Source organism: Peromyscus leucopus, chromosome 8a (assembly GCF_004664715.2).
Source record: "Peromyscus leucopus breed LL Stock chromosome 8a, UCI_PerLeu_2.1, whole genome shotgun sequence".
NCBI lineage: Eukaryota > Metazoa > Chordata > Mammalia > Rodentia > Cricetidae > Peromyscus > Peromyscus leucopus.
In genome coordinates, this window is record NC_051085.1 from 49,642,319 (window position 1) to 49,667,687 (window position 25,369).

The 25,369-nt window shown below is 50.9% G+C and overlaps 1 protein-coding gene across 1 annotated transcript in view; it reads left to right on the forward strand.

Moving 5' to 3' along the window:
* Positions 1-22,650, forward strand: part of Igf2r (insulin like growth factor 2 receptor) — an 89,402-nt gene extending 66,752 nt beyond the window's left edge. The window contains 22 exon segments of the mRNA XM_028866666.2: positions 608-738; positions 930-1,027; positions 4,274-4,410; positions 5,294-5,487; positions 6,561-6,687; positions 7,233-7,352; positions 7,595-7,851; positions 8,223-8,441; positions 9,492-9,641; positions 10,238-10,399; positions 11,704-11,911; positions 12,170-12,316; positions 13,037-13,271; positions 13,785-13,921; positions 14,896-15,010; positions 16,090-16,217; positions 16,220-16,235; positions 16,758-16,945; positions 17,601-17,787; positions 18,443-18,586; positions 19,460-19,529; positions 20,958-22,650. Of these exon segments, the coding sequence (XP_028722499.1) occupies positions 608-738; positions 930-1,027; positions 4,274-4,410; positions 5,294-5,487; positions 6,561-6,687; positions 7,233-7,352; positions 7,595-7,851; positions 8,223-8,441; positions 9,492-9,641; positions 10,238-10,399; positions 11,704-11,911; positions 12,170-12,316; positions 13,037-13,271; positions 13,785-13,921; positions 14,896-15,010; positions 16,090-16,217; positions 16,220-16,235; positions 16,758-16,945; positions 17,601-17,787; positions 18,443-18,586; positions 19,460-19,529; positions 20,958-21,374 (3,587 nt within the window). The 3' untranslated portion in view covers positions 21,375-22,650.
* The last annotated feature ends 2,719 nt before the right edge of the window (positions 22,651-25,369 follow it).

The following is a 25,369-nucleotide window of genomic DNA, read 5'->3' on the forward strand; positions in this document are numbered from 1 at the left end:
TCGAGGTGGCTGACAACCATCTGTAACACAGTCCCGGGGGATCTGACCCCCTCTTCTGACCTTTGAGGGCATCAGATATGCATATGCACAGACACACATGCAGGCAAAACACTGATAAAATAATAAGTAAATCTAAAACTGATTAGAATGATTTGGCATGGTGGCGCCTGCTTGCTATTGTCATTCCAACACTCAGAGTTGACATGTGAGGATCTCGAGTTGGAAGCCAGCTTAGGATCCATTGTGAGACCCTGTCTCAGTTAGCCAACAATCCCCCCACCCCTCGTTTGACAGCTGGTAAGTCACTTAAGCCATCTCAGCAGATAGATGAGATTTAAATCAGCTCAACGATGTTTAAAAGAGGCAGAAATGGCTGCTGTGAGCAACAGGAGCACTTTCATGGGAGCCAGAGTGAAGGTGGCATCTCAGGTTGTAGAGGACAATATACCACTTTATCCGTGGTTACTCTGAGACTGGGCAGCCATCTTCAATCCTCCTGCATGTAATGTGGGCAGGATGAGTAGTCCAGCACCACGAGTGTGTGATGTGACGTGACAGACCCGGGGCTCTTGTCACCAATCCCACGGATGTGCTTCTCCTGGAACAGGGCTCCTTTCTCAGAAGCTGACTTACGAAAATGGGCTGTTGAAAATTAACTACACTGGGGGGGACACCTGCCACCAGGTGTATCAGCGCTCCACCACCATCTACTTCTACTGTGACCGGACTACTCAGAAGGTGAGCCCGTGTGGCTGCGCACAGGGAGTCTCCTGTCTCCCATCCCCACCCCCATCCCCACTCCAGCTGCTACTCTTTGAGGGCCGGTCTACGCCCAGAGCCCAAGACGCATTATTTACAGAATTCTCGTTTGCATAGCCACCCTTCCTTTGTGCTCCCATGCTTATATATGTTCACCTTAACCTTTGCAGCCAGTGTTTCTGAAGGAGACTTTCGACTGCTCCTATTTGTTTGAGTGGCGAACACAGTATGCCTGCCCACCTTTCAGCGTGACCGAGTGTTCTGTCCAGTAAGTTCATGTGTCTGCTGGCTCTTTGAGTCAGCCTACCTCGGTAAAATTTGGTTTCACAGCTGCTGTGTAGGCTAGTCCATTCACTTCTTTTCCTCCTGGGGAGGTTGGTTCCAGATGGCCACAGTTGGGACTGGTTGCACCAGATACACATAGAGAGGCGACAGTGACAGAAGCAGAGCCCCAGAGCCTTCCTGGTTCTTGGGGCTGTAAGGAGCGGAGTGGTCCCCTGCCCTTTGTCTACCCATTCCTCTAGACACTGCCAAGGTGACAGTGGGCCCTTTCTCGACCCTTACAGTGTTTGATTGGGGGAACCACACACATTGGTGCATGGTGGGTGAGGGAGCTCGATCCTGCTGGCTCTTGGTGCCCCTCCTGGCCTCTGTCAGTTGGTTTCTTGTGACTCCAGCATGCTGCCAAGATTAGGGAGAGGTTTCCCCTCACAACTGGATTTCTGTAGGCTCACTTAGGAACACATTGGGTCCTTCCCATTCTGCATAATCCCCACATGCTGGGGACAGGCTGATTCTCTCTATTTCCCTCGCGTGCCCTGGCTATCAGTCTGTTTTATGTAGTGATTTGCTTTAGAGTATGTAAATGCACACATTCATTAATTTTGTGTATGACTCAAAATCATTGTTTTGGCAATGCTACCTTTTCTGGTTCAGATGGCAAAATGTTTTCATGGGAACCGAATCGGAACACTCTGTATTCTGACAGATGTGAGCTGTTCCTTTGTGCAGACACCAGGATGCTTGTACTGACATTGTTCTCTTACTGACATTTGAAGTTGGCTTTAGTTTTCCAGGAGTAAAATTTTGATTTTTTTTCTGAGCATATAAAGCTCTTCCTAAAGGTATTTCTGCAGAAATGAAACCAGAAGAAATTCCATTATTAATTAAAATTATATTCCATTGTTAGCAGTTCATATATAGAGTAGTAAATTCATCCAGCACAGAAATGGCTAAGGTGAGATCTGTGCCTGCAGCCTTACTCTGTTCTTCAGGCAGCCTTTTCTGTGAACTGTTTATAACTCTGAACGGTATGTGTGCCCTGTTGTCAGCCTCCAAGGCTGTGGACACTTGAAAGGTGAAAAATGCACACTCACCCATTGATCTGTCTGTGGTGGGCAGGGGCTGGTTCCGAAACCCCCGTGGTTCTGGAGACGTGTAAGTTTCAGATGAGTATTGTGGTCTGTACTTGACTTGAGCACGTCCCCTGTATACATGAAGCCATTTCTAGATGACTTAGGATACTCTATACAGTGTAGTGCTGGTGCTAAATAATTGCTACACTCTAAAGAGTGATGTGGTGTGGTGCACATAAGTAGTCTCGGCAGGAGAATCTATGTTGGAGGCTAGCCTGGGCTGTGTAGAGCCTCTCAGAAAAACATTCCTCCTCCTAACAGTTGCACTGCACCGTGGAGGGGTCGGTGACAAGAGAAACAGTCTGTTAAGCACAGGGTTGCCTTCTGGATGTCTTGACTTCACAGCGAGTCGAGCTCATGGATCTCCAGGGCTGACCGTAACCCACTGACCTGACCCTGCCGCCTCAGGCCTGCCACCTCTGTTGTTACTTCTCAAGTTCCGTATTGTTTGGCCGTTAGACTGTGCACTGAGGTCTGCTTCCGGCTGTTTTCCTTGGCCGTCCCTTCACTTCCTGGCTGACTCTTGCTCTCTTCCACTGTCTGTAGCTCTGCATAGCCACTCAGTGTCCCTACTGCTTCGGTCCTTGCCACCCAGCACTTTTCAAGCCCTGGATAGAACAGGAGAGAGTCCTTTGACAGTGTCAGCCAGACTGGTGGCCGAGGCTGCCTTGCAGTGCGGTCATCTCCTAGGAGCTGCTGGCTGAAGTTCCTCCCGGGACTCAAGAACCGACACGATGGTGCTCCTCTGGTGGTGACCTCAGCTCCTGCTGTTTGTCTTCTCACCCTCACTCAGCTCAACCACAATGCTTACTTTTTCTCAGTCTTTAGACGCGACAGGCGGTCAGTGCCATGGGGCCTCTGCTCTGGCTGCATCTCTGCTGTGATGTGTGTTTTCAGGGTGCTGCTTGCTCTGAGTGCTTCAGGTTCATTCGGGGATCACCCTCCCAGAGCTAGTGTTCTCTGGGTATAACGCACTTACCAGGCAAGCCTGCGGACCTGAGTTAGAATCCTCAGTACCTTTCTACATGTCAAGTGGGTATGGCACATGAGGCAGAGGCATGATCCCCAGAGCAAGCTGGCTAACTATATATCCAAATCGGTGAGCTCTGGGTTCAGCAAGAGACGCTGCTTCAAGAAAATATGGAGAACAGTCAAGCAAGATATCCACTGTCAACCTATGGTCTCCATATACACACAAACATTTATATGAACAGAAACATAGGTGAACAGGTATACTTCCCCTACCCCCAAGGAAAGGGCTTTGCCTGGCTGCCCTGTCTAAACTTTCAACCAACTCCAAACTTACATCCCTTCTCCTTGCTCTTCTTCCCTCCCCACCCCCATTCAGCTCTTTTAGTCATTTACTATTTAAAATATAGATCTTATTTGCAGCCTTTTTCTCTAATAACCTGTGTAACGCTGTAAGAGTGACCCTTTTCGTCTGTTTGGTTTTGCTCACCTCTGCTGGCTTAGCTTTTACTTTTGGATGACCAGGTCCTTTTCATTCTCCTTTGAATATAGAGATCCCCTGAACTAGTGCTCACCTGTCCTCACCTGGACCTAGACCTGGTGTCTTGTGGCCCCTGTGCCCTATCTTGCTTACATTGGTATTGCATGTGACACACGGCCAGTTTTCCATAGCTTCCTGTGTCTAGGTGTGTAGTGCTGGACCGTCATCCAGGCAGAAGGTCCACACAAACTCCTCCTCATCTCCAGCCATTGGTAGTCTCAGGTCTAGCTCCCAGCTGACTTGGTGGGGCGGCTCCCGGGAACGGCTGGGATTGCAGATGCTCTGAGCGCCAGTTGGTGGTTTCTGCTGACCAGTGTGTCCACTTCCCACTGGCCTGTGTGTGGACGCATTCTCCAGACTTGGCTTTTCAGATAGTTTTTTTTGTTGAAGGGAACCTTGACTCGTCAGAGCTCAAGGCTGCGTTCTGCTCACTCTGTATAAATACAGAGAGAAAGTTCTGTCCTTCACTTAGTAAAGTCTGACTCACAGGACATCAGGGATAGACTGATGCTGGAGCCTTTCTGAGTAAAGTGCCAAACATGTCCTTGGAGCTAACTGAACCCTAACCATGGTGTTCTGTTCCCTGCAGGGATGGGGCTGGCAACTCCATTGACCTCTCCTCACTGTCGAGATACAGTGACAACTGGGAGGCTGTGACCAGGACAGGGGCCACTGAACACTACCTCATCAATGTATGCAAGTCTCTGTCTCCGCAGCCTGGCAGTGGTGAGCAATAAGAGAACCCTTGTGAGGTGGTGGTCCAGGATGAACCTTCTGGAACAGAAGACAGAGCAGGAGAGGCCTCAGTGGGAGGAGTTTGTTTGGCCTAGAAGCAGCAGGGAGAGGAGCTGAGGGCCTTGGTGACTGATCTCCGTGTGGCCCAGGCTCGGTTGATGCCAAGGACTTTGCAGGGAACATAGTAACCTCTCTGATCATGAGGACATGGCTGTGGGTAGAAAGAAAGCAGAGTTGGAGATGGGAGGGGACTAGAGATCCTTAGGCGGCCACTGTTTATCTACAGGGCACTTGTATCATCTAGGGTGAGCTCCCCCAGGTCTGGGACGAGAGTGGAGACCAGAGGGCACTGTGTGACCAACAGTTTCCCAGGGAGTTCCTTGGAATGCTGAAGGTGAAGGCCACCGATTTGGGGGAGTGAGGTACGGCCTCACCCGCAGCACAAATGCTGTCACCCCAGGTGCTGCTTCTTGAACTTCACCCTCAGCATGCTGGAGGCCATGGCCCACTTTGCTTGCTGTGTTGTTCTGGGCAGCCCGTGACTCTGGTGCAGGGCTCGCCCTTCTCAGGGCATAGGGCCCAGGTGCTTGGAGAATAGGAAGTCAGTGGAGTTCTTGGTAAGATCTTGACTAAGGAGTGAGAATGTGGGCCTGGCGTTGAGGACTCCTAGCCTTATCATACACGGTGTTTAGAGATGATGGGGAGGCTTGGTTTTACATACAGCATACCTCACATTGGCCCCAGCCCATTTATGGTTAATGCTGCATTTAAATGAGCAAAAAATGAATGTCAAATCTGTGTGACTGGTGGAGGACACAGCTTCGCTTTCCACTGCACTCACCCCCGGAGACACTGATTGTGTCTTTGGTTGCAGAGCCGTGCCCTCCAGAGGCGGCTGTGTGTTTGCTGCTGGATGGCTCCAAGCCTGTGAACCTTGGCAAGGTGAAGGATGGGCCTCAGTGGACAGCTGGTGTGACTGTCCTGAAGTATGTGGACGGCGACTTGTGTCCAGACAAGATTCGGAAAAGGTCCACCATTATCCGCTTCACCTGCAGTGACAGCCAAGTGGTGAGTTAATGGCTTCCAGAAGAACATGGGGTCATGGGCCAGTGACACTACCAGGCTTCCTTTGGGCGCCAGCTGAAGAGCTCAAGGTGGCATGGTTATGGTGTCTGCTGTTTGAGAAGGTCTGTGATTTGGGAATGTGAGACTCCTCATTGACTCCGTAGGCAGTTAACTAGATACTTCCAGGCACGGGGTTAGTTGATTCTTTTGAGTCTTGTCTGGTTCCTTAAAGATCAGAAGGGCAGCTGACACTTGGCTACCTGTCCTGTGTTTGTCAACAAGATGTAGAAAGGACCAGAAGTGCCTGTGTCAGGTGGTAGGCATGCCTCGCTGGGCTGGTCTTCTTCTGAGTTGCCTCCTTCCCTGGTGCCTGGTGTTGGCATCCAGCAGATATGGATGCCATGGGGTGCTTATCTCTGACAGGGAGGCGTTCCCTGTGCTCCCATGTGTGATGGGGCACATCTGTGTCGGGGAAGTAGGATCTGTGTGTGCAGGCAAAGGGAGGGAGGGGCGGAGGTCGGGGGGGCCTCCTGCCCGGTTCCTTCTCATCTCTGAGGGAGCAAATGCGTTATGGCCCAGCATACACCGGAGGGTGGTGGGGCCTCTGTGTGTCAGTGCTGAGAGCTGTACAGGAAAGAGGAGGGTACAGTCGAGTGAATGGTCTCAGTTCCATAATGGTGGGAAATGCCTGAGGCCAGGAGTGAGCTGTAGCCAGGGCCTCAGAAGCATTAGTGTTAGTGGCCCACTCTGTTGGTGGATCCTTTTATTTTGACTGGAACAGGCATTAGTTCTCTAGCTAAGCATTAGGTCGGTGTTTGCTCACCGAGTCCCTTGGCCTGGGTTCCCTGGGGCTGTCCTTAGGAAATGTCAGCTCTCTCGGCTGGCTTCTGCCCCTGGTATTTTGCTGACTTGTTGAGGCCCCTGGTTACTTTACCCTTACTTTTCCTGACTTGTGCTTACCCATAGAGACACCCCAAGACTTACTGTGCTTGACATTGCCAAGCAACCTTCCTGGGGCATGGGCAGGCACCCCTGCTGCACCAGCTACTCTAATGGGATCTCTCTGCTTACCCTAGAGCTCCAGGCCTCTGTTCATCAGCGCAGTGCAGGACTGTGAGTACACCTTCTCCTGGCCCACACCCGCTGCCTGTCCTGTGAAGAGCAACGTACATGATGACTGCCAGGTCACCAACCCCAGCACAGGTGAGGGGCAGGCATCACCAGCCCTGCCCAGGGAGGGACCTAGGAGATGCATTTGATGATATTCGGGCATCTTTGGCCTTTTCCCAGAGCCTTGTGCTCATTCTAGAAGGAAGCTACCTCATGCCCCTTGCTCCTCTGGAAGCCAGTCTCCATCTTGTTCTGTGCTGTGCTCCTGGCTGACCTTGCTGGTACTGCTGGCTCCACTGGTGCCAGGGCCTGCAGAGCCGGGCACCTTTCAGCCAATGGGGCAGCTACTAGAAGGCTTCTGCCCTTCCTTCTGCTGAGCGACAAGAGGAACACGGGTGGCAGGCTGTTGATGGTCAGAGAGATGCATCAGGCCCTCGGGAACCCGAGTGGTTGCTCTGGTTCCTCTCATGGCTCCAGAGACTGGTAGTCAGGTGACCAGTGCTGCTGGTTGGAATGTTTTGGGGTGCTCTTGGTGTGCGGGAGTGGTATTGAAGAGTGAGGGTGACCTCGCTGATGGGGTTTGAGCTTGCAGGCAGCACCGTCCTGGGTCTCAGCTCCCCTCTCCCTCTGCTCCGCAGGCCATCTGTTTGACCTGACTTCCTTAAGCGGCAGGACCGGAGTCACGGCCGCCTACAGTGAGAGGGGCCTGGTCTACATGAGCATCTGTGAGGAGAACGAGAACTGCGGCTCTGGTGTGGGTGAGCGCCCTCGCTTCCTTTGCCCGCCCGATTGCTGTCCCGAGGGCTGGCCTCAGCCCTCTCACCACTCCCGAGACCCACACCACCACCCCCTGCACTGGTTAGGAGATACAGGGCTGCATGCCAAGTGACGCCAGCCTGGGATGCCAGTGCTGAGCGCTAACTGGATCTGCAGGAAGCCTTCCTAGGAAATGAGCCCCGGCCCCTCACCGGTGCCTTCCCCGTCCCTCTCCATGGTGCAGGGGCCTGCTTTGGACAGACCAGGATCAGCGTGGGCAAGGCCAGCAAGAGGCTGACCTACGTGGATCAGGTCTTGCAGCTGGTGTATGAGGAAGGGTCCCGGTGTCCCTCCAAGTCGGGCCTGAGGTACAAGAGTGTCATCAGCTTCGTGTGCCGGCCTGAGGCCGGCCCTACCAACAGGCCCATGCTCATCTCTTTGGACAAGCAGACGTGCACACTCTTCTTCTCCTGGCACACGCCCCTGGCCTGTGAGCAAATGGTGAGTGGGGGCGGAGCGTGCCTGTGTCACGCAGCTGTGCCCAGTCCTCAGTTCCCTGCTCCCTCACAGTCCAAGGCTGGGCGGCCTCAGCTAATCTTACTTCCTTTTTTCTTCTCTTGGGGGTGGAAGTCTCATACTATATCCTATGCTGGCCTTCAACTCACTGTGTAGCCCAGGCTAGCCCTGAACTTGTGGCAATCCTCCTGTCTCAGCCCCTTGAGTGCTGGGACTGTAGACATGTTCCATCATACCTGGCTTTAGCTTTTTAAGTTCTTCATGGTCACCGGAGAAAAATTATTTGCAGACTTAAATGTAATCTTTTCTTTTTTCTTTTTCTTTTCTTTCCTTTTTTTTTTTTTTTTTTTTAACAGACGGAATGTACTGTGCGGAATGGAAGCTCAATGATTGACCTGTCCCCTCTCATCCATCGCACTGGTGGCTATGAAGCATATGATGAAAGTGAGGACGGCACCTCGGATACCAGTCCTGATTTCTACATCAACATCTGCCAGCCACTGAATCCCATGCATGGTGTGCCCTGCCCTGCGGGTTCCGCAGTGTGCAAAGTTCCTGTGGACGGGCCCCCTATAGTAAGTGTCTGAGGTGAAGCGTTGGGGATCTTTGCACATTTCTAGTTGTAGCCTGTGTGCTGGGTGTTGCAGATGTGTGCGTGGTTTGCCAAGCACTCTCAGTGGTGTCAGCGCTAACGTCACTTCAGGTGTGAGCTCTGTGTGGGACATCAGATGGCCTTTGAAAGTGATGTGAAGTGTAGTGTTGTGCAGAGGAGGACCAAGGCAGGAACCACGTTTTACTAGGAAATTCTTCAGTAGCACCCCGACAAGTTATTCTGATTGTGAATCATTTCCTGAGGTCCAGTCTGATGAGTTTTTCTGCTTGGCCCTTCTTTGTAAGATTAACATTTTGCCTCCAGTTCTTTCATTGGTGAAAGTATTATGTGGTCTCAACGTGCCCCATAGTGGTGATTTAAGACCTACAATTGTAGCTGAGAATAAAACCCTGAGAAAAAGCATGTTCTTACCATATACATGCTCATATGCACACACTCGCACACAACACTTATCACACACACACACCCCCATACACCCCACACATTAATAATACACATACATATAGGCATGTTTCCAGTCCATCTGTCTTTCATTCATTAACTTACTTAAAAGTACTTACTGAAGAGCCACTGTGTGTCAGCTACTGTCCTGAGCAATGATATATGGTCAACAAGAGTTGTCCCCTATGTGGTAGACTCAGTAGGCACCATTGAGCTGAGTAAGGAGCAATCTCAGGGCAGTGTGGTTATCAGGACACCACCAGGGACATCATCAAGGCTCCTGCCTTTCTCCTTCTGGGGTTGGGGACTGTGGCATTCTTGCTATGAATGAGGGGAGAAATCCCTAGTGCTTAGAATCCGGAAGCTGAACATGAGTGGAGACAGCCTTGGTGCCCATCCAAGCTTCTCTGGTGTCTGCACGCTGGTGACCTGCTTGCTTGACAGCCACAGAGAGAGAGAGTAGAAAGTGCTGCTGCTTTGAAGGCGGATGATGTACTGCAGTGCCGTGTGAGTTCCTAATCTGCCCCCCTTGGGATGGTTATAAAGCACTGTTTGCTTCCTTCTGTTCCAGGACATTGGCCGCGTCACAGGTCCCCCGATATTCAATCCTGTGGCCAATGAAGTTTACTTGAACTTTGAAAGCACTACTCCTTGCTTAGCGGACAAGTATATGAACTACACCTCACTCATTGCCTTTCACTGCAAGAGAGGGGTCAGCATGGTGAGTGTGCCTGCCACCTGTTACCTTTACCCACAGCACCGCTGTGGGGCCTGCCTCAGTGATAGATCGAAACCACTTACAACATTAGTTGGGGTGTGAGTAAGTATGAGTTAGCACAAATGCTTTCTGTTACTCAAAACGTGGTAGCTTTGCGGATAGAAGCCACATTTAGTTAGCACTAATTCTGAATGCAGTACAAGGTTGAAATACCTTTTTTTTAAATTATAAGGTGATTGGTTTTCTGACTAGGAGGTTAGACTTAAGGGTACCTACCTTCACTCATTATATAGCCTTATTATTTGTCAGGACCAGATGAGCAAATGCAACTGTTCTCAGCCCTGAACCCAAACAACTGGCTGCTCTCTGCTGCTGAGTGAGGGAGAGAGAGATGCTCCGATTCAAAGTTCATTAGCCTGTGTAGTACATGGCTGCACTGTATCTCCCCCTCATAAGTATCCCGGTGTCCAGATGTGGCAGAATGCAGACCTGCTTTGGTTTAGTGTGCTTGCTTGTGCGGTCACTGCTCCCAGGCAAGAGTCTGGTGGATCTTGTACTCACACTCTGGTTTTTAAGACTAATGCTCTTCTTGGCCACAGGGAACTCCTAAGCTGATAAGGACCAATGACTGTGACTTTGTGTTTGAATGGGAGACTCCGATCGTCTGTCCTGACGAAGTAAAGGCGCAGGGCTGTGCCGTGACGGATGAGCAGCTGCTCTACAGCTTCAACCTGACCAGCCTCTCTACCAGCACATTCAAGGCAAGGCTGCCGTCCGTAGCCAAGGGCTCTGGCTAGTGAGGCGGGCAGTGACATTCTGTGGGACAGGTGGATGACAGGCATGGTGGCTTGGGGACATGCATTGGACCACACACCCCTAGGCCAGGACAGGGTTAGTAGGGTGACAGAAATCCACAGTAGAATTGCCAGCCTGAGCTCGAGGTAAAGAGACTGCAGTTTGCCATTCACAGAGAGAGTGAGTGACTCGGTGCTGTGCAAAGCTCCTCAGCCGTGCATCTGGGGGCGGGGGTGTGCAGTTATTGGCAAGCCAGGTCAGTGTATGGACTGGGCTACAGCACCTTAGGACCTGCTTGTGCCTGACAGCTGGTGAGTTCTGAACTTTCCTCAGGAGTTGGTACCTGGGGCACAGGGGTAGTTGTCTGCATGGGCACAGGGCCCTCGCACATGGCCACAGTGAGTGAGGAAGGCAAGGCCCATGTTTACATGTGGAATCATTTGTGTAGACGATTTCTGAACAGTCTTATTAAATAAGAATCACAGAGCCAAATACAGGGGTGAAAGCCGTAGAGATCAGAGGAATAGTGAGAGCCACCAGCTAACCTTAGCTCACCACGCCACCGTAGCTTCCCAAGAGAGAGCCTCTTCCTGTCTAACCTGCACCTTTATTGCCTTGCTCTTCTGCCCTCTCATTGGCTCTCAGCCCAGCCACCTCACTTCCTTGTCACTGCCTGTCTGTACAGACCTCCAGGTCTCTATGGTTGCTACTGGGATTAAAGGCATGTGTCACCACGCTTGGTTGTTCCCTAAAGAGACCCTGCCTGCCACATGATCGGATTTGTTTATGGCGGGCTATGTTCTCTGATATCCAGGCAGACTTTATTAACATACAAATAAAATATCCCCACATTTCAGCACAAATAAAATATCACCACACGTCTGCTCAGCTACTTGACTCATATCTTACCACCATGCCTGCCCTATTTCCCAGCTGAAGAAATACTAGTTTCAAGACTAGGGGGAGCCTGGAAGTCAGAGCAGCAGGATCCAGCCAGAGAGGACAGCAGGGCAGCACCCATTGGCTGCCTGGGCCCAGGGGAGAGAACATGTCGGGGATGGAGACTAGCCTGGGGTGACGGAATTGTGACCTCTTCTAGTGGCCAGAGGAACTGCCTAGAGTGCCAGCAGGCATTCCTGGTTGCCTCTGGAGGTGGCCTTGGGCCCAGGAAGACGGCAGGGGAGCCATGGTGCTGTCCAGGTACAGGACCATGAACTGAAGTAACGTTTCTTTCTTTACTTGGAGCTACACATGCTGTCTGTCTGTGCAGGTTACTCGGGACTCTCGCACATACAGCATAGGGGTGTGCACCACCGCAGCGGGCTTAGACCAGGGAGGCTGCAAGGATGGCGGGGTCTGCCTGCTGTCTGGGAACAAAGGGATATCTTTTGGACGCCTAGCATCGATGCAGCTGGATTACAGGCACCAGGACGAAGCAGTCATTCTGAGTTATATGAATGGTGATCCTTGCCCTGCAGGTAAATCTCACATTAGGGTACATTTCAAAGACTTGAGGGGTGAAGCTTCAAATCTGTGAGCACTACATCTGCCATAGTCCCCTCCCTGGTAGGAATGCCCGTTCCTGGAGCATGCGCGTTGTCTGCCGCTTGCTTGTTTGGTGCATCCTGGCTGTCAGGCTGGGAGACAGCTTCTTAGACTCCTTGTTGGGTGACTGTGGGCAATGGCGTCTAGTAAGGTGTTGATACATCTAAATGATCTTGCTTCTTTCCTTCCAGAAACGGAGGACGGTGACCCCTGCGTCTTCCCCTTCACGTACGAAGGGAAGAGATATGATGACTGTGCTTTGGAGGGACGGGCAAAGCTGTGGTGCAGCAAAACTGCAGACTATGAACGTGACCACGAATGGGGCTTCTGCAGACAGTGTAAGTGGGGAGCTGAGTTTGCGGGTCGGGCGGCAGCTGTTCTTGGGATGGCCAAGTTAATTAAGGGCCTGATCCTATTGTGCAAGCGTTGTTCTTGTTAGTTACAGAAAGCATTTTAGTTGCTCCATGGAATGACAAGGCAAATGTGTATGCAAACCACAGTGGAGGTGTACTGAGAATGGACATGCTGAGCAGCTGGAGTGCCTGTGCTCCCATACCGGCATTCAGCTCTGGTTCAGATTCACTCCTCAGCTAGACTATTCTCTGTTGGGTCTGCAGTGTGGCTAGTGAGTGTCAAGTCACTGAACACACCATTTGTGGGGTGGTGGTGTTCATGGAGAGCCAAACTTAGCACCGTGGCTGCTTTACAATTTAGGGATGGAAGAAGGGTTACACCAAAGCCTGAACATCTGTGTCATTCTCTAAGTGATCAAGGACAGTGGTTTGACTGATGAGAGATGACTAGCTCCGAGGCTTGTGTTACAGAGAATACTGTGGCCCATGGGTGGCACTGGAGTTTTAAATTCTTGTCGTCGCCGTCCGTATGTGATCAAACGTTGAATGCTTTCCCAGGAAGAATCTTAAGGTGTTGTGGGGTGTGAGGGAACTGAGACTCTGGACAGATCTGCAGGAGTGAGACAAACCGTGGAGATAGGAGAGAGGCGGGTGAGGTCCCGGTATGTGCCCCTCCCTAGTCTGACCATTACCACTGCTCTCCAGCTGACAGCCACCGGATGTCTGCCATCATATTTACCTGTGACGAAAATGAGGATATCGGGAAGCCAGAAGTCTTCAGTGAAGTTCGTGGGTGTGAAGTGACATTTGAGTGGAAGACAAAACTCGCCTGCCCTCCGAAGAAGATGGAGTGCAAGTTCATTCAGAAGCATAAAACCTATGACTTGCGGTTGCTCTCATCCCTTACAGGGTCCTGGGACTTAGTCCATGAAGGAACCTCGTGAGTACACCACCGCTCATGGTCCCCCCAGTTTGCAGATAGGACTATCACAAGCCTGAGACGTGGTCTAGAGTGTCACTGAGTGCCTCTGACATAGTGTGGGGAGTTCTGGTGAACTCACTGACGGTTGGGAAGGACTTCCTGATGCGCAGGTCTGAGGGCAGTTTGAGGTTTCTAAGATTTTTGCCAGGTCTTTAGGTCTGCCTTTGCCCTTTGAGCTAATTACCCCGACTGCTCCATGTGGGAGTTGCTCTGCCAGGCTCCCTGAGCCCTGCAGGGCCTGCTGCAGATCAGGACTGTGAATTGGAGGACCTGGGTGAGTGTCTCCACAGCCTTCTCTCCTCTCTGCACCGGGCCAGGGCTACATGGGGACATGTCTCTGCATGCAAGCCTGCCCAGGCAGCTGCCTTCTGTGACTGCTCTCGGTTCCTTCTCCTCTGCCAGGGCAGCATGGAGCATCTCAGGGTAGGGATTTCACTCCCCTTTCTTCCCACCCCTTTGTGTCTTCCGTAGGTACTTCATCAATCTATGCCAGAACGTATACAAAGGGCCCCTGGACTGCTCTGAAAGGGCCAGCGTTTGCAAGAAGAGCCCATCCGGTGACGTCCAGGTTCTTGGGCTTGTTCACACACAGAAGCTGGATGTCATAGGTAAGGCTCTGGGGTCCTTGTCCTTGGTTCATTTCCTGCGTCAAGATTGACAAGGCCAGGCTGTCCCTGGTGTAATGGGGAAAGTATGTGAGCTTTGGTGGAGATTTCAGACTGTTCTCTATGAGAAGTTGAAGCATTTCTACTCACTTTGGAACATGAAAGCACACGCCATTCTGTATGCTCTGAGGCATGGCCTGCCTGTCTGTTTAAAGCACCTCTGGCGATCATGTTCTGGTTTCTAAATCTATGTCTGCATACATCTAAGAAATCCACAGTTGCACAGGACGTGGTACAGGTTAGCGTGTTTTTCCTCAAGCACTTGGAGAGTACTCATGACTCTTTAGTAGTTTGAATACAAGCTCACCTTCCATTGGTCACTGTGAATGCAAGCTCACCTTCAATTGGTCACTGAAAGGAAGATGTATCTGCTTGTTAAAGGGCTCTCATACACTCTTAGCTAAGAATGACTAGACTATGTGAGGTGTTTGGACATTTTGCCCTGCCTGTCAGGTTAGAGTGGGGTTCTGAGTTGTGCTGACCGAGCTACAAGGTGTCATGGATATTGAAATGGAGAGAGAATTCGGAGGGAATCACCATGAGCTAATCACAAACCCAGGTTCTAACAATTGGCAGGGTCCCCAGACAGGTGGCCAGAGTCTCAGAAGTGGCCTGAGAGGTGCCTGTCTCTGGGAATTAAATCCCCAATATATGAACCCTGGTGGGCACACTTACATCTTAGGAATCCTGTGGGGTTGGATTAGCCCTGCAGGTGTAGCTGTGGAGGGTTAGCATTGCTGAGGAACCAGGAAGCTCATGGTCTTGCTGTCGCCGTGGCACTGGTGGTGTGGGCCTGTGCTGTCTTTGCGCGTGGCAGACACCTTTAGATGGCCAGCACTTGTCTTCACAGTAAATTTAAACCCCTGATGCTCTCGTGATACCCTAGAAATAACCCCAGTTCATTGTTTATATTTCAGACGACAAAGTCATTGTCACTTACTCAAAAGGCTCTCCTTGCGATGGGAATAAGACCGCCTCCTCTGTAATCGAGTTGACCTGCGCAAAGACTGTGGGCAAGCCCACATTCGAGAGGTGAGACAGTGCCCAGTGCAAGCACACCACGGCTCCTCGATGCCTTCCCCCGTTTCCACAGTGGAGTTGGTAAACATGCACACGGATGACAGGGTGTTTGGGGGCAGGGGCCACAACTGAGACGGCGGAGGCCAGAGCTGCAGATGGTCTTGTCTGTGCGGTGTTTCTCCCCACAGGAGGCACCCCACCCCCACCCGAATGCCAAGATATACCATAACCAGGCCGCCTCAGCTTCTTAGCCTGGTTTGCCTTAAGAAACATGCTCCCAAACTGGCTTTGGAGCTGCTGTGCTGGCCTGGCAGTATAGGGCTGGGTGTTGCCCTTGGATGCCATGGTAGAATTAAGGGCCACCACCAGCAGCCCGTCTAGAACCCACAAGCAGGTTCTGGGGTGTTCTTGAAGGATTACAAGTGTGTTCCAGGCAGTGTTGGGTGTCTAGGGGGAGTGTGGCCAGCAGGGGGAGCATGTGAGCTGCTGCTTTGGAAGCTGTGCTTTGAAAAGGCAACCATAAACCTATGAAAGGACTTTTTAACTTCTGAGACTTGTAAAAGTGAGATTTTTAAGTCTAGGTCCAGAATCTCCAGCTTTATTTGTTAAGACTTTTTTTTTCTTTTTTTTGTATACAGAGGCTTGAACCCAGGGCCTCAGCAAGTGTTCTGCTTTCGTATAGCATTTCCAGTTCCTTTTGTTATTTTTGAGACAAGATGTCGCTAAGGTGCCCAGGCTGGCCTTGGATATTTGTTCTGTAGTTGTGACAGGCACTTAGCACCTTCTGCCTCTGCCTCCTGAGTGGCTGGAATCACAGGCTTATGTTCCCAGGGTCAGCAGGCACCAAATCCATGCTACTTTTCCATACACCTGATGGAAAATGTTATCTTTATTACTGTGCTGGAGCATGGTGACCAAGATAATTGTCCTGGACCAGAGCTGTCACTCACTGTGTGCTGTGGGGACCTATAGCTGAGGCTGCAAGGACCCTTCAGAACCCAGCCTAGGCCCCTTCAGGCTCCTCCAGCTGTGTGTCTCGCAGCCTTTCTGTGTGTAGCCTGGTGGTGACCGAGTCTGCTCCTCCCTTCCAGGGTGGATACTGACACTTGCACCTACTACTTCCACTGGGACTCACGGGCTGCCTGTGCCGTGAGGCCTCAGGAGGTGAGCATGGTGAACGGAACTCTCACCAACCCTATGACCGGCAAGAGCTTCAGCCTCGGGATATTTACTTTAAGTAAGTGCAAGATTGCCTCTTTGGCATTTACATGTAGTCAAAGTGAACAAAAATGTGAGACTTTCCCTAGCAGGAGTGCTGCAAGGTAAGTCATGTGTGTGTTTCCGTTCCTGTTACTGGAGTAACCAAGTACTGCTTAGAACAAAGCAAAGTACTGCTGTTTCCCATGGTTTAACACCACAGACGGCGAGTCTTTATAACGAGCTTCCCTCTGCCTTCACCGCTGGGAAGCCCAGGACTGTAGCCAGGGATCTCAGGAAGTGTAGGGAAGAAGGAGTCTTCTGGGCTGAGCCGCGGGCTGGGTGAAAGTGAAGGCCCGTCTCTTGGCAGCCGGCTTGGAGTCCTTTGGCCATGTGGGAGCAGAGTGCATACGTGTGCTGTCTGCAGTGTGTAAGAAGGTGTAGTCTCTCCAGGAGGTGACACTGGGGGCCAGAAGATGACGGAAGCATTCCTGGCTGGAGTATGCAGGAGAAAAGAACTGTCAGGCAGGTTTGTAAGACACTGTGCTCTCCTCTGCCTCAGGCTGTTCAGAGCCTCTGGGGACATGCGAGCCAACGGAGACAACTACCTGTATGAAATCCAGCTCTCCTCCATCACCAGCTCTACTAACCCTGCATGCGCTGGTGCCAGCATCTGCCAGGTGAAGGCCAACGACCAGCACTTCAGCAGGAAAGTGGGCACCTCTGACATGACCAAGTACTACATCCAAGGTGACTTGCTGCTTCCTGGTAATGGTTCATGTGCAGCTCTTCAGAGGGAGAGCTTTGCATGCTCATCCACAAACCCACTGCATGGGCATCTCAGACAGATTCCAGAACCAAAGCCCCTTGTGAGACGGTGCTGCCCTGCTGGGCAGAGACAGGGAGACAGGGAGACATAGTATGACTGTGACCTGGCATTATGCATGCTGCTTCCTTATTTAGAAACTTTTAAGTAGTTAGAGAAGAAGAAGTTTCATGGGAGAGCTGGCTCAGTGGGTCAGGGTGCCTGCTGCTGCCAAGCTTGAGGACCTGAGTTTGATTTCTGGGACTCAAAGGGTGGAAGGAGAGAACCAACTCCCATAAGTTGTCCTCTGACCTCCATGATAGGTGTATGGACACACACACACACACACACACACACACACACACACAATTGCTGGTCTCTGGTGGTCAATCTCACTTTCCAAGTAGAACGAGACCTCCTGGTCAGCCCACCGTAAATTTTATCACTAGCCAAGGACAAGGGCCAGACCTCATGTTAGATGAGGTCAAAATCTTTACTCTGCTTGCTGGGATGCCAGGTCATTTTTAAAACTGTGCACATGGGACATTGGAAGTATCCACTTGGTGGGTGGTAATGGAGCTGTGGTTGTCTCCTTTCCAGATGGTGATCTGGATGTGGTGTTTACCTCACCCTCCAAATGCGGGAAAGATAAGACCAAGTCTGTCTCATCCACCATCTTCTTCCACTGTGACCCTCTGGTGGAGGAAGGGATCCCCGAGTTCAGCCACGAGACTGCTGACTGCCAGTACCTGTTCTCCTGGTACACTGCGGCTGTCTGTCCTCTCAGGTGAGTGTGGCAGCCCGTGGCCCTTTCCCACCTCTGTTGAAGGCCAGAGAGCTCTGAAGTGTCGAGTCCTTGTGCTAAGTCCTCCTGAGCAGAAGGGAAAGCCAGCCTGTGTCCATGTACACCTGCTGCTTCCCTTGTGTGTTGAGCATCCTGGACATCCTGCTTCCTCCTCCTCTGGGACTGGCACCATTGAGTGGGCGTGGCGGAATTACTCCATTCCATAGTAGTGTTCTTGGGCCAGCCGGGCTAGAGCCAGTAGGCGCTACAGTGTTCATGCCTAACCAGTCTGTCTTAGATATTCCCTCTACCCAGAAGCCCTAGGACTAGATCCTAAGATGGCCCGGTACAGGAGAAGCCTTGCCTTTGCTTGGCCTGCAGGGTTCTGCAGCGACAGGCAGACCCACAGGAGATGATGTCCATGGCTGGTCTTCAACTCCTAGTATTTCCTGATGTCTGAAGCCGTGCTTTCTGTCAGTAGGCCTGGCCCTGCCTTAAACGCATTCTCAGAGCACTCTAGATGCTGCTTTCTAAGCCTAGTGGATCGCGGGTCCTGGGCTGGGTTCAGTAGGGGCTGATTCCCTGGGCCCTGGGTTCCTTGAAGTGTTGCTATACTTAGCTCCTGACATGGCTTCCTTTCTTTGTGATGTCTTTCTAGTTTTGCCTTGGATGGGGACAATCCTGAGCCAGAGTACAAGGGACTCTCGGAGCGGAGTCAGGCGGTCGGGGCAGTCCTCAGCCTTCTCCTGGTGGCGCTGATCGGCTGTTTGCTCGCTGTGCTGCTTTATAAGAAGGAGAGAAGGTAAAGTGGGTAGGAGGGGCCGGACTGGGCTAGCAGTCCATAACTCTTGGATGTGGGCTTGGGTTTTGAGCCTGGCAGCAGCAAACATCTAGGTTCAAAATTCTAAGCAGTGGGTACCACTGCCTTTAAAGGTCTTCATTTCCATGACATGGCATGAGGTTGCCCAGAACTTTGGCACAGTTCGTAGGTGCCGATGTGGTTCAAGTTCACACTGGGTGTGTACGTCACAGACTGGTGCTGGTGAGTCTTAAGACACATGGACCTTGTGTGAAGTCCAAAGACTGATAAGAAATTACAAAAATATGCTCATCAAAGATTCTTACTGATCAGCTGACCCTCCTTCCCCACATCACACCAAGTGAACATTAAGCACCCGCTGAGTGTTAGGTGCACTCTCCTGTTGGCCTTGCTTTGCTAGGTGAAGGGCTTGTCATATACATGACTGTATTTTTTTTTTCAGTCAGATTTTTTTATGTCACCCATTAGAGAGGTCCTGGGCAGGTGGATGAGTGTACAGAGTGGAGCCAGCCATGCTCAGAAATGGACTCAGGGAGGGATGGGGCTCAGGGAGAGCCATCCTCGCATCTGTGGGGGCCACTGTCAGTAGTCTGGGCACACAGAAGGTGTGTTCCTGCTGCTGCTGACATTGGGAGTCTCAGGTGGAGCAAGACTGGCATTTCTGTGCTGATGCTGAGCCCAGTGGTTCCAGCTGTGCTGTCACAGTTGGCTGTTAGTCATTCCAAATGCCCTGCCCTGGCGTGTATGTGGGACACAGCCCTTAGGAGCTGCACAGACTGGACTTGGGGCTAGCCAGCTGGTTCCCTTGTCTCTGCTTATTCTTCTGTCTATTTACTGTGGTTTCCATTTTGACAGGGAAATTGTGATAAACAAGCTGACCAGTTGCTGCCGAAGAAGCTCGGGTGTGTCCTACAAGTACTCAAAGGTATTGTCCACTGGGTGGGGCAGCCTTCCTCCATGCTGGGAGAGTGGCTTAACAGCGGGCATTGGGAGGGAAACCTCACTCTAACACCAGTTTTGTGGCCTTCCTGCCTTTGAGTTTCTCTCAGTATGGTTGTGGCTCATTTCCTTCACATTGTTTGATAGTCTGTTTCCAAATTTTTGGGAACTCTTAGAAGAAGCCCCGATGATGAAGTCTCTGTGTACCAACCATCTGGGTAATTTTTCTGAGACAGACTTTCAAAAGAGGCCAAAGGACATAGATGTGTTTATAGCCCTCAGACATATGTAGGCAGAGGTTTCCTGTCTCACCAGCCACTCCCAGAACATTTTATTTATTTTATTTTGGCTTTTCAAGACAGGGTTTCTCTGTGTAGTTTTGGTGCCTGTCCTAGATCTCACTCTGTAGATCAGGCTGGCCTCGAACTCACAGAGATCCACCTGATCCCGAGTGCTGGGATTAAAGGTGTGCACCGCCGCCGCCATTGCCACCTGGCAGAGACTTATTATTATAAATGACTGGCCCCTAGCTTAGGCTTGTTGCTAACTAGCTCTTACAACTTAAGTCAACTCACATTTCTTACCTGCCCCCTACCATGTGTACCTTCTTTTAGCATGGCACATCCATCTAGCTTCTCTGTCTCCTCCCAACTCCTCAGACTCCACCCTTCTTCCCTGTATTCTCTCTGCCCCCACAATCCTGCTTAGCTGCAGTGACCTATATTCACACAGTATAAAGGAATATTCCACAGACGTACTGCCAAATCACTTTTTAAAATAAACTGAGGCCGGGAAGACGGCTCTGTTGGCACAGTGCTCTGTTGCAAACACAAGGACCACAGTCCAGCTCTCTAGAACCCGGGTTTTTTGTTTTTTAAAAACCGAACCATGGGCATGGTGATCCACACTAGAATGCCAGCACAGGGGCAATTCAAACGTGGTGGCGCTCTGGGCCTTGCTGGCCAGCCAGCCCTGTCTACTTGATGATGAGCCTTAGGCCAGTGTGAGATGTTGTCACAAAACAAAAAAGCCAAGGTGGATAGCTTCTGAGGAATGACACCCAAGAATTTCCTATGTATGCACACATATGTGCATACATGTGCACCTGTGCACATTTGAACATACACAGAAATAAAATTTAAAAATTCGACTTTCTGATACAAACCCTTCCTGTGGCTTCTCTTGCACATCGGATGCCCTCTCCCCGTTATACAGCTGCCCAGGGGAGCCCCCTCTGCCAGCACTGCTTCCCAGTCACGGGCCATGTCAAGGCTCTCGCCAGTGGCTCTTTGCAAGCTCTCATCTCACGCCAGCACAGAGAGGCCCTGGGGTGGGCGGCTGTGCAGGGGAGCTGGTCAGCAGCAGACGGGCGTCTTGCCTGGGTCTCACGGTCTCTGCTCTTGTTCCCTGACAGGTCTGCAAGGAAGAGGAGGCCGATGAGAACGAAACGGAATGGCTGATGGAAGAGATCCAGCAGCCAAACCCAAGACTAGTGAAAGATGGCCAAGAGAACGGGCACATCACCACCAAGACCATGAAAGCAGAAGCTATCACTTCCCTGCGCGGGGATGACCAGGACAGTGAAGATGAGGTCCTGACCATCCCAGAGGTGAAGATTCACTCAGGTAGAGCAGCCGAGGGAGAGAGCCCAAAGCCCCTGAGAAACCCCCAGCTCAAGGTCCTTAAGGAACGGGAAGACGGAAGGATGGGCCTGGTCCAAGGAGAGATGATCAGAAGAGTGAAGCCTCGCCCCGGACAGCACAAGTCACCAACCTCGGCCAAGCTCGTGTCCTTCCATGATGACAGCGATGAGGATCTCTTGCACATCTAACTCCGCGGTGTCTACAGGAGAATGCAGAGCCACGGGACAGCCAAACACCTCCAACCAAATAAGACTTCAACTTGATGATGCTTCTATCATTTTGCCTTTAACAAAAACTGCTTCAAAGGGAAGAGTTTTTGTAATGGGGGAGAGGATGAGGGAGGTGGGCACCACTCCTTTACAACCGTTTACAGTCAATGGAACAAGTGTTGCTTGAATTGGCCAAAGGGCGGCACTTTGTGCCAGGGTTTTGCCCCAGGTCCTCACTTTACAAGCATAGCTGCAGTGTGCTTCCAACAGGTGCCAAGGCCACATGCATCTCATAACAGAGGGCTGTGTTTAAAAAACCCTTGCTGCTTTAGACTCTGGGGTGTTCAACCATTTCTATTTAGCATTGTAATTCTCTCCTCCTATTTATTGACTTTGACAATTACTACTCAGGTTTGCAAAGAAAAAACACAAAAAAAATACAAAAAACAAAAACAAAAAAAAAAAAGAGAAAAGCCAGTTTTTTCTGCCAGCAGGGATGTAAGGTGATGCTGGCGTTGTGCTGGGGCGGTTGTGTGTGGCTCCTGAACTGGTCCTTGATACACACACTAGCGTAGTGTTCCTCTCCGCCTTCCAGTTTGTAAGGGCACACATATTCACAGGTCCCCGAGTGCCTAGGTTTGGGAAGGCCCGCCTGCTCTGTGCCTCGAATTGTAGCCGCAGCTCTTTGCAAGCATCCTCCTGGGTGTGGCTTTTGCTAGCTGGTGAGTCCCAGCAGCTCACCCAGAGGAGGACCCGGTCCATGTGACGGGAGTTGAGGCACGGAGACCAGCTACACCTAGGTTGGGTGGTCGGCCTCATCTCTTCAGGGTCTCACGACACCACCTTTACTGTGCTTTTTCGTTTTTTAAGGGGACAGAGTGTTTATCACCCACTTGACCTATAAGAAGCCTTAATTTGTACAGGGTGACTTACAGACATCATGTGAACCCCAGTGGGCCAGTGTTGTGTGTGGACCTGTGCCCGGGCAGAGTCCCAGGATGGAAGGGCGGCCCGGTGTGGGCTTTTCTTGACGTATTCAGTGACTTCTCACGTTGTAGACTGTACATAGGTGGTATCTATATACTGAAAAGCAAACCGCCCTGCAGATTGCTTGGTTTGTGCCGATTTGGCTGGCTTTTTTTTTTTTTTGATTTAAACATGAGTGTATTTTTAAAATTTGATTTTTCTTTTCATTTTTTTCAATCAACTTTACTGTATTATGAAGTATTCAATTTCAATAAAAAAAAATAATAAATTACTAGGTAGGTGTAAGTGATTTTCCCCTCACCTCCCAGAGTGAAAACTCGCTGAGCTGGTGACCACTCTGATTGCCTGTTTCTTCTTTCGGTCTAAATTGCAAAAGGCATTTGCATTTGGGTTTTGCCTGAGTGTCCTGCCAAGCGGCTACCCACCTTTCCCTGGAGCTGGCCCACTTGTATGTTAAGTCTGTGTCCTTCAGCTTTACCTGGATCTGAGGGCTCTGCTCTCCAACATAAACCTCTGCACCTCCACCTACCAAAGCGAAACTGCCACTCATTTCCGGTGCCCAGTGAAGCCTTTGTGTGTGGTCCAGTCCAGCCCTGAGTAAATTCATCAGTCTTTGTCCTAACTGAGAGTTGACTTGGAAGCAGAAAGCTGACCTTAGTTGTTCCTTCATAGTCATTGTTTTGCTGTCTGAAGTTTCTGTTGACCAGGTGAAGATAACTAGACATTATTCATGTGTTTTGAGTAGTACATTTGTGATGGGAAGAAACCTTGTGTGTCCCACTCAACTGTCTAGGATGTGAATCGTCTGTGTCCAGTGTGTGTGTTCTCTGTACACTACTCACACACCTCATAGTCACCGGCCATGCCATTTATCAGACCAACCCTTCAGTGCTGTGGCACACATATACAAACTGCCCCTCACACCCTTTTTGAGACAGCAGCCCATCTAGTGGAGGCTAGAACTTGCTCTGTAGCCACAGATGACCTTGAACCTCTGATTCTTTCGGATCCTACCTCCACTGGAGTGCTGGGATTATAGATGTGTGCTACCATGCTCGTGTCTTGTGGTATTAGGGATCAGCCCAGGGCTTTGTGGTATGAGGCAAGATCTGCCACTGAGCTATATCTCTAGCCCATTCCTCATGCGTTCCATCTGGGTGGTGTTCTAGCTCTTCTCCCCTCCGCTCCATACTCGGGCATTTGCAGAGGCCCGTTGGTAAGCTCGGTAGCAGAGAAAGATATTGGCTTTCCTGGCTCCTGCCTTGTGGGCTTAGCTCTGGCCCTCAGGAGGGAAAAGGGGTGCTAAGAGGTATGGATGCTTTTGCCCCGCCTCCTCCCTCCAGCCTTGGAGGATATAGATTAATGATCCTTGCCCACTGCTGGTACAGGATCTTTTTAACAAAACCCGAATGACAGCAAATAGGAGGAATTCAAATCTTTTCAGAGAAAGGATTTTATTGGTCAGAATACTGCCTAGTGAGGGATGGAAGTCTGGGATCAAGTCGGGTTTATTAACAGGTGAAATCAATACACTACACTCACAGTCCGGAACAAGGCTGCGAAGATGACACTGATTTCTGACGCTCCTCTAGTCCCTAAAGGGCAATGGGAAAGGTCCGGGGAAGGTCACGAAGCTGTATTTTATTTTTGCTTTTAGCATGGTTTTCTGTGCTTCTTTTTTTGAGTGTTGGACGCAGATGGGATGAGTGGGGATTTAAGGAATATGCAGGCAAACCCCTGCTGAGGAAATCGTGGAGGAGCGGAAATGAGTTATTAGGGACATTGTAAACCCTGGTTTCAGCCACTAAACAGCATTATACAGCCAGACCCTTGGGAAGGGCTGCAGTCACCTGGTTAGAATACCTGCAGATGAAGGTCAAAAACCCAGAGCCCATTGGTCCTTCTGCACCATCTTGGAAATCGTGGCCCTCAGACTCGGTTGGGAACATGACTTTCTGGAAGCCCCATTTCAGCCCCTGAGGAGCTGCCCACATCCTGTTGGGTACCTGTCTGGCCAGGGCTCCTCTGTTGACCGCTCACCCTGGACCTGAGCTTCCTGAGGGTTCTGGCCGTAGTTACGCCAGATCAGGACCATGTAGTCACATGGCTCGAGGGAGCAGGCGAGGTATTCATCAGAGGCACCGTGCTCACACTGGTTTGTGTAGAACGGAGCTGGCTTTGCATTGACCTTGACCTGGGAGGGTCAAGCAGCTGCAGGGGCGGCCTCAGTCGTAGTTTCAGAAGCTGCCTGGTACAGATGGGGAAGTTGATGGTGGAGCCAGTGATGCACACACTACACAGAAGGGAGGAAGGCCCTTGCCTTGGGCATCTGACGTCTTTTTTTTTTTAACGGCCACACCTGCAATCTGATCACACAAGATAAAGAATGCCTTCTCTCAGTCCTTTGAGATGAAGTTGTGTCCCTGACTGTCACCTGAACCTATCATTCCTAGAGTGAGTGTGAGCGTGTTACACTGTGCAAGCACTAAGGCTGGAGTCTTGTGTCTGTGTGTGTGTGTGTGTATGTGTGTGTATGGTGGGGGAGGTGTTTGAGGGAGAGGTTTGGCCTTTGCCACAGCGAGGGGGCGGAGACAGTGCTCACGGCTGCGACCAGAGTTCTTAAACTCTTACAACCTGCCCAGGAGTTCTGCTCCTCGCCCTGCTCCGACTCCATCTGCAACAGCACGTAAACCTTAAAAGCCACGTGTGTTTGCATCCACATGTAATCCTGTTGCTGGGAAGGTGCAGACAGAGATGCTTGTGGCTGGCTGGGTGAGCCAGTCCGAGTTCACTGAGACACCCTGTCTATAAATAAACAAAATTAGTAAGGTGGAGTGTGATAGAGAAAGACACCCACGGTTGAGCTCTGGTCACAGGGTGCACACGTGAAAGAACACACTTAGACACATGGGTTCAACAAACAAAAACTGAAGAAACTGGGTGTGGAGGTGCTTGTCTGTCATCTGGCACTCAGGGCTGAGGAACTA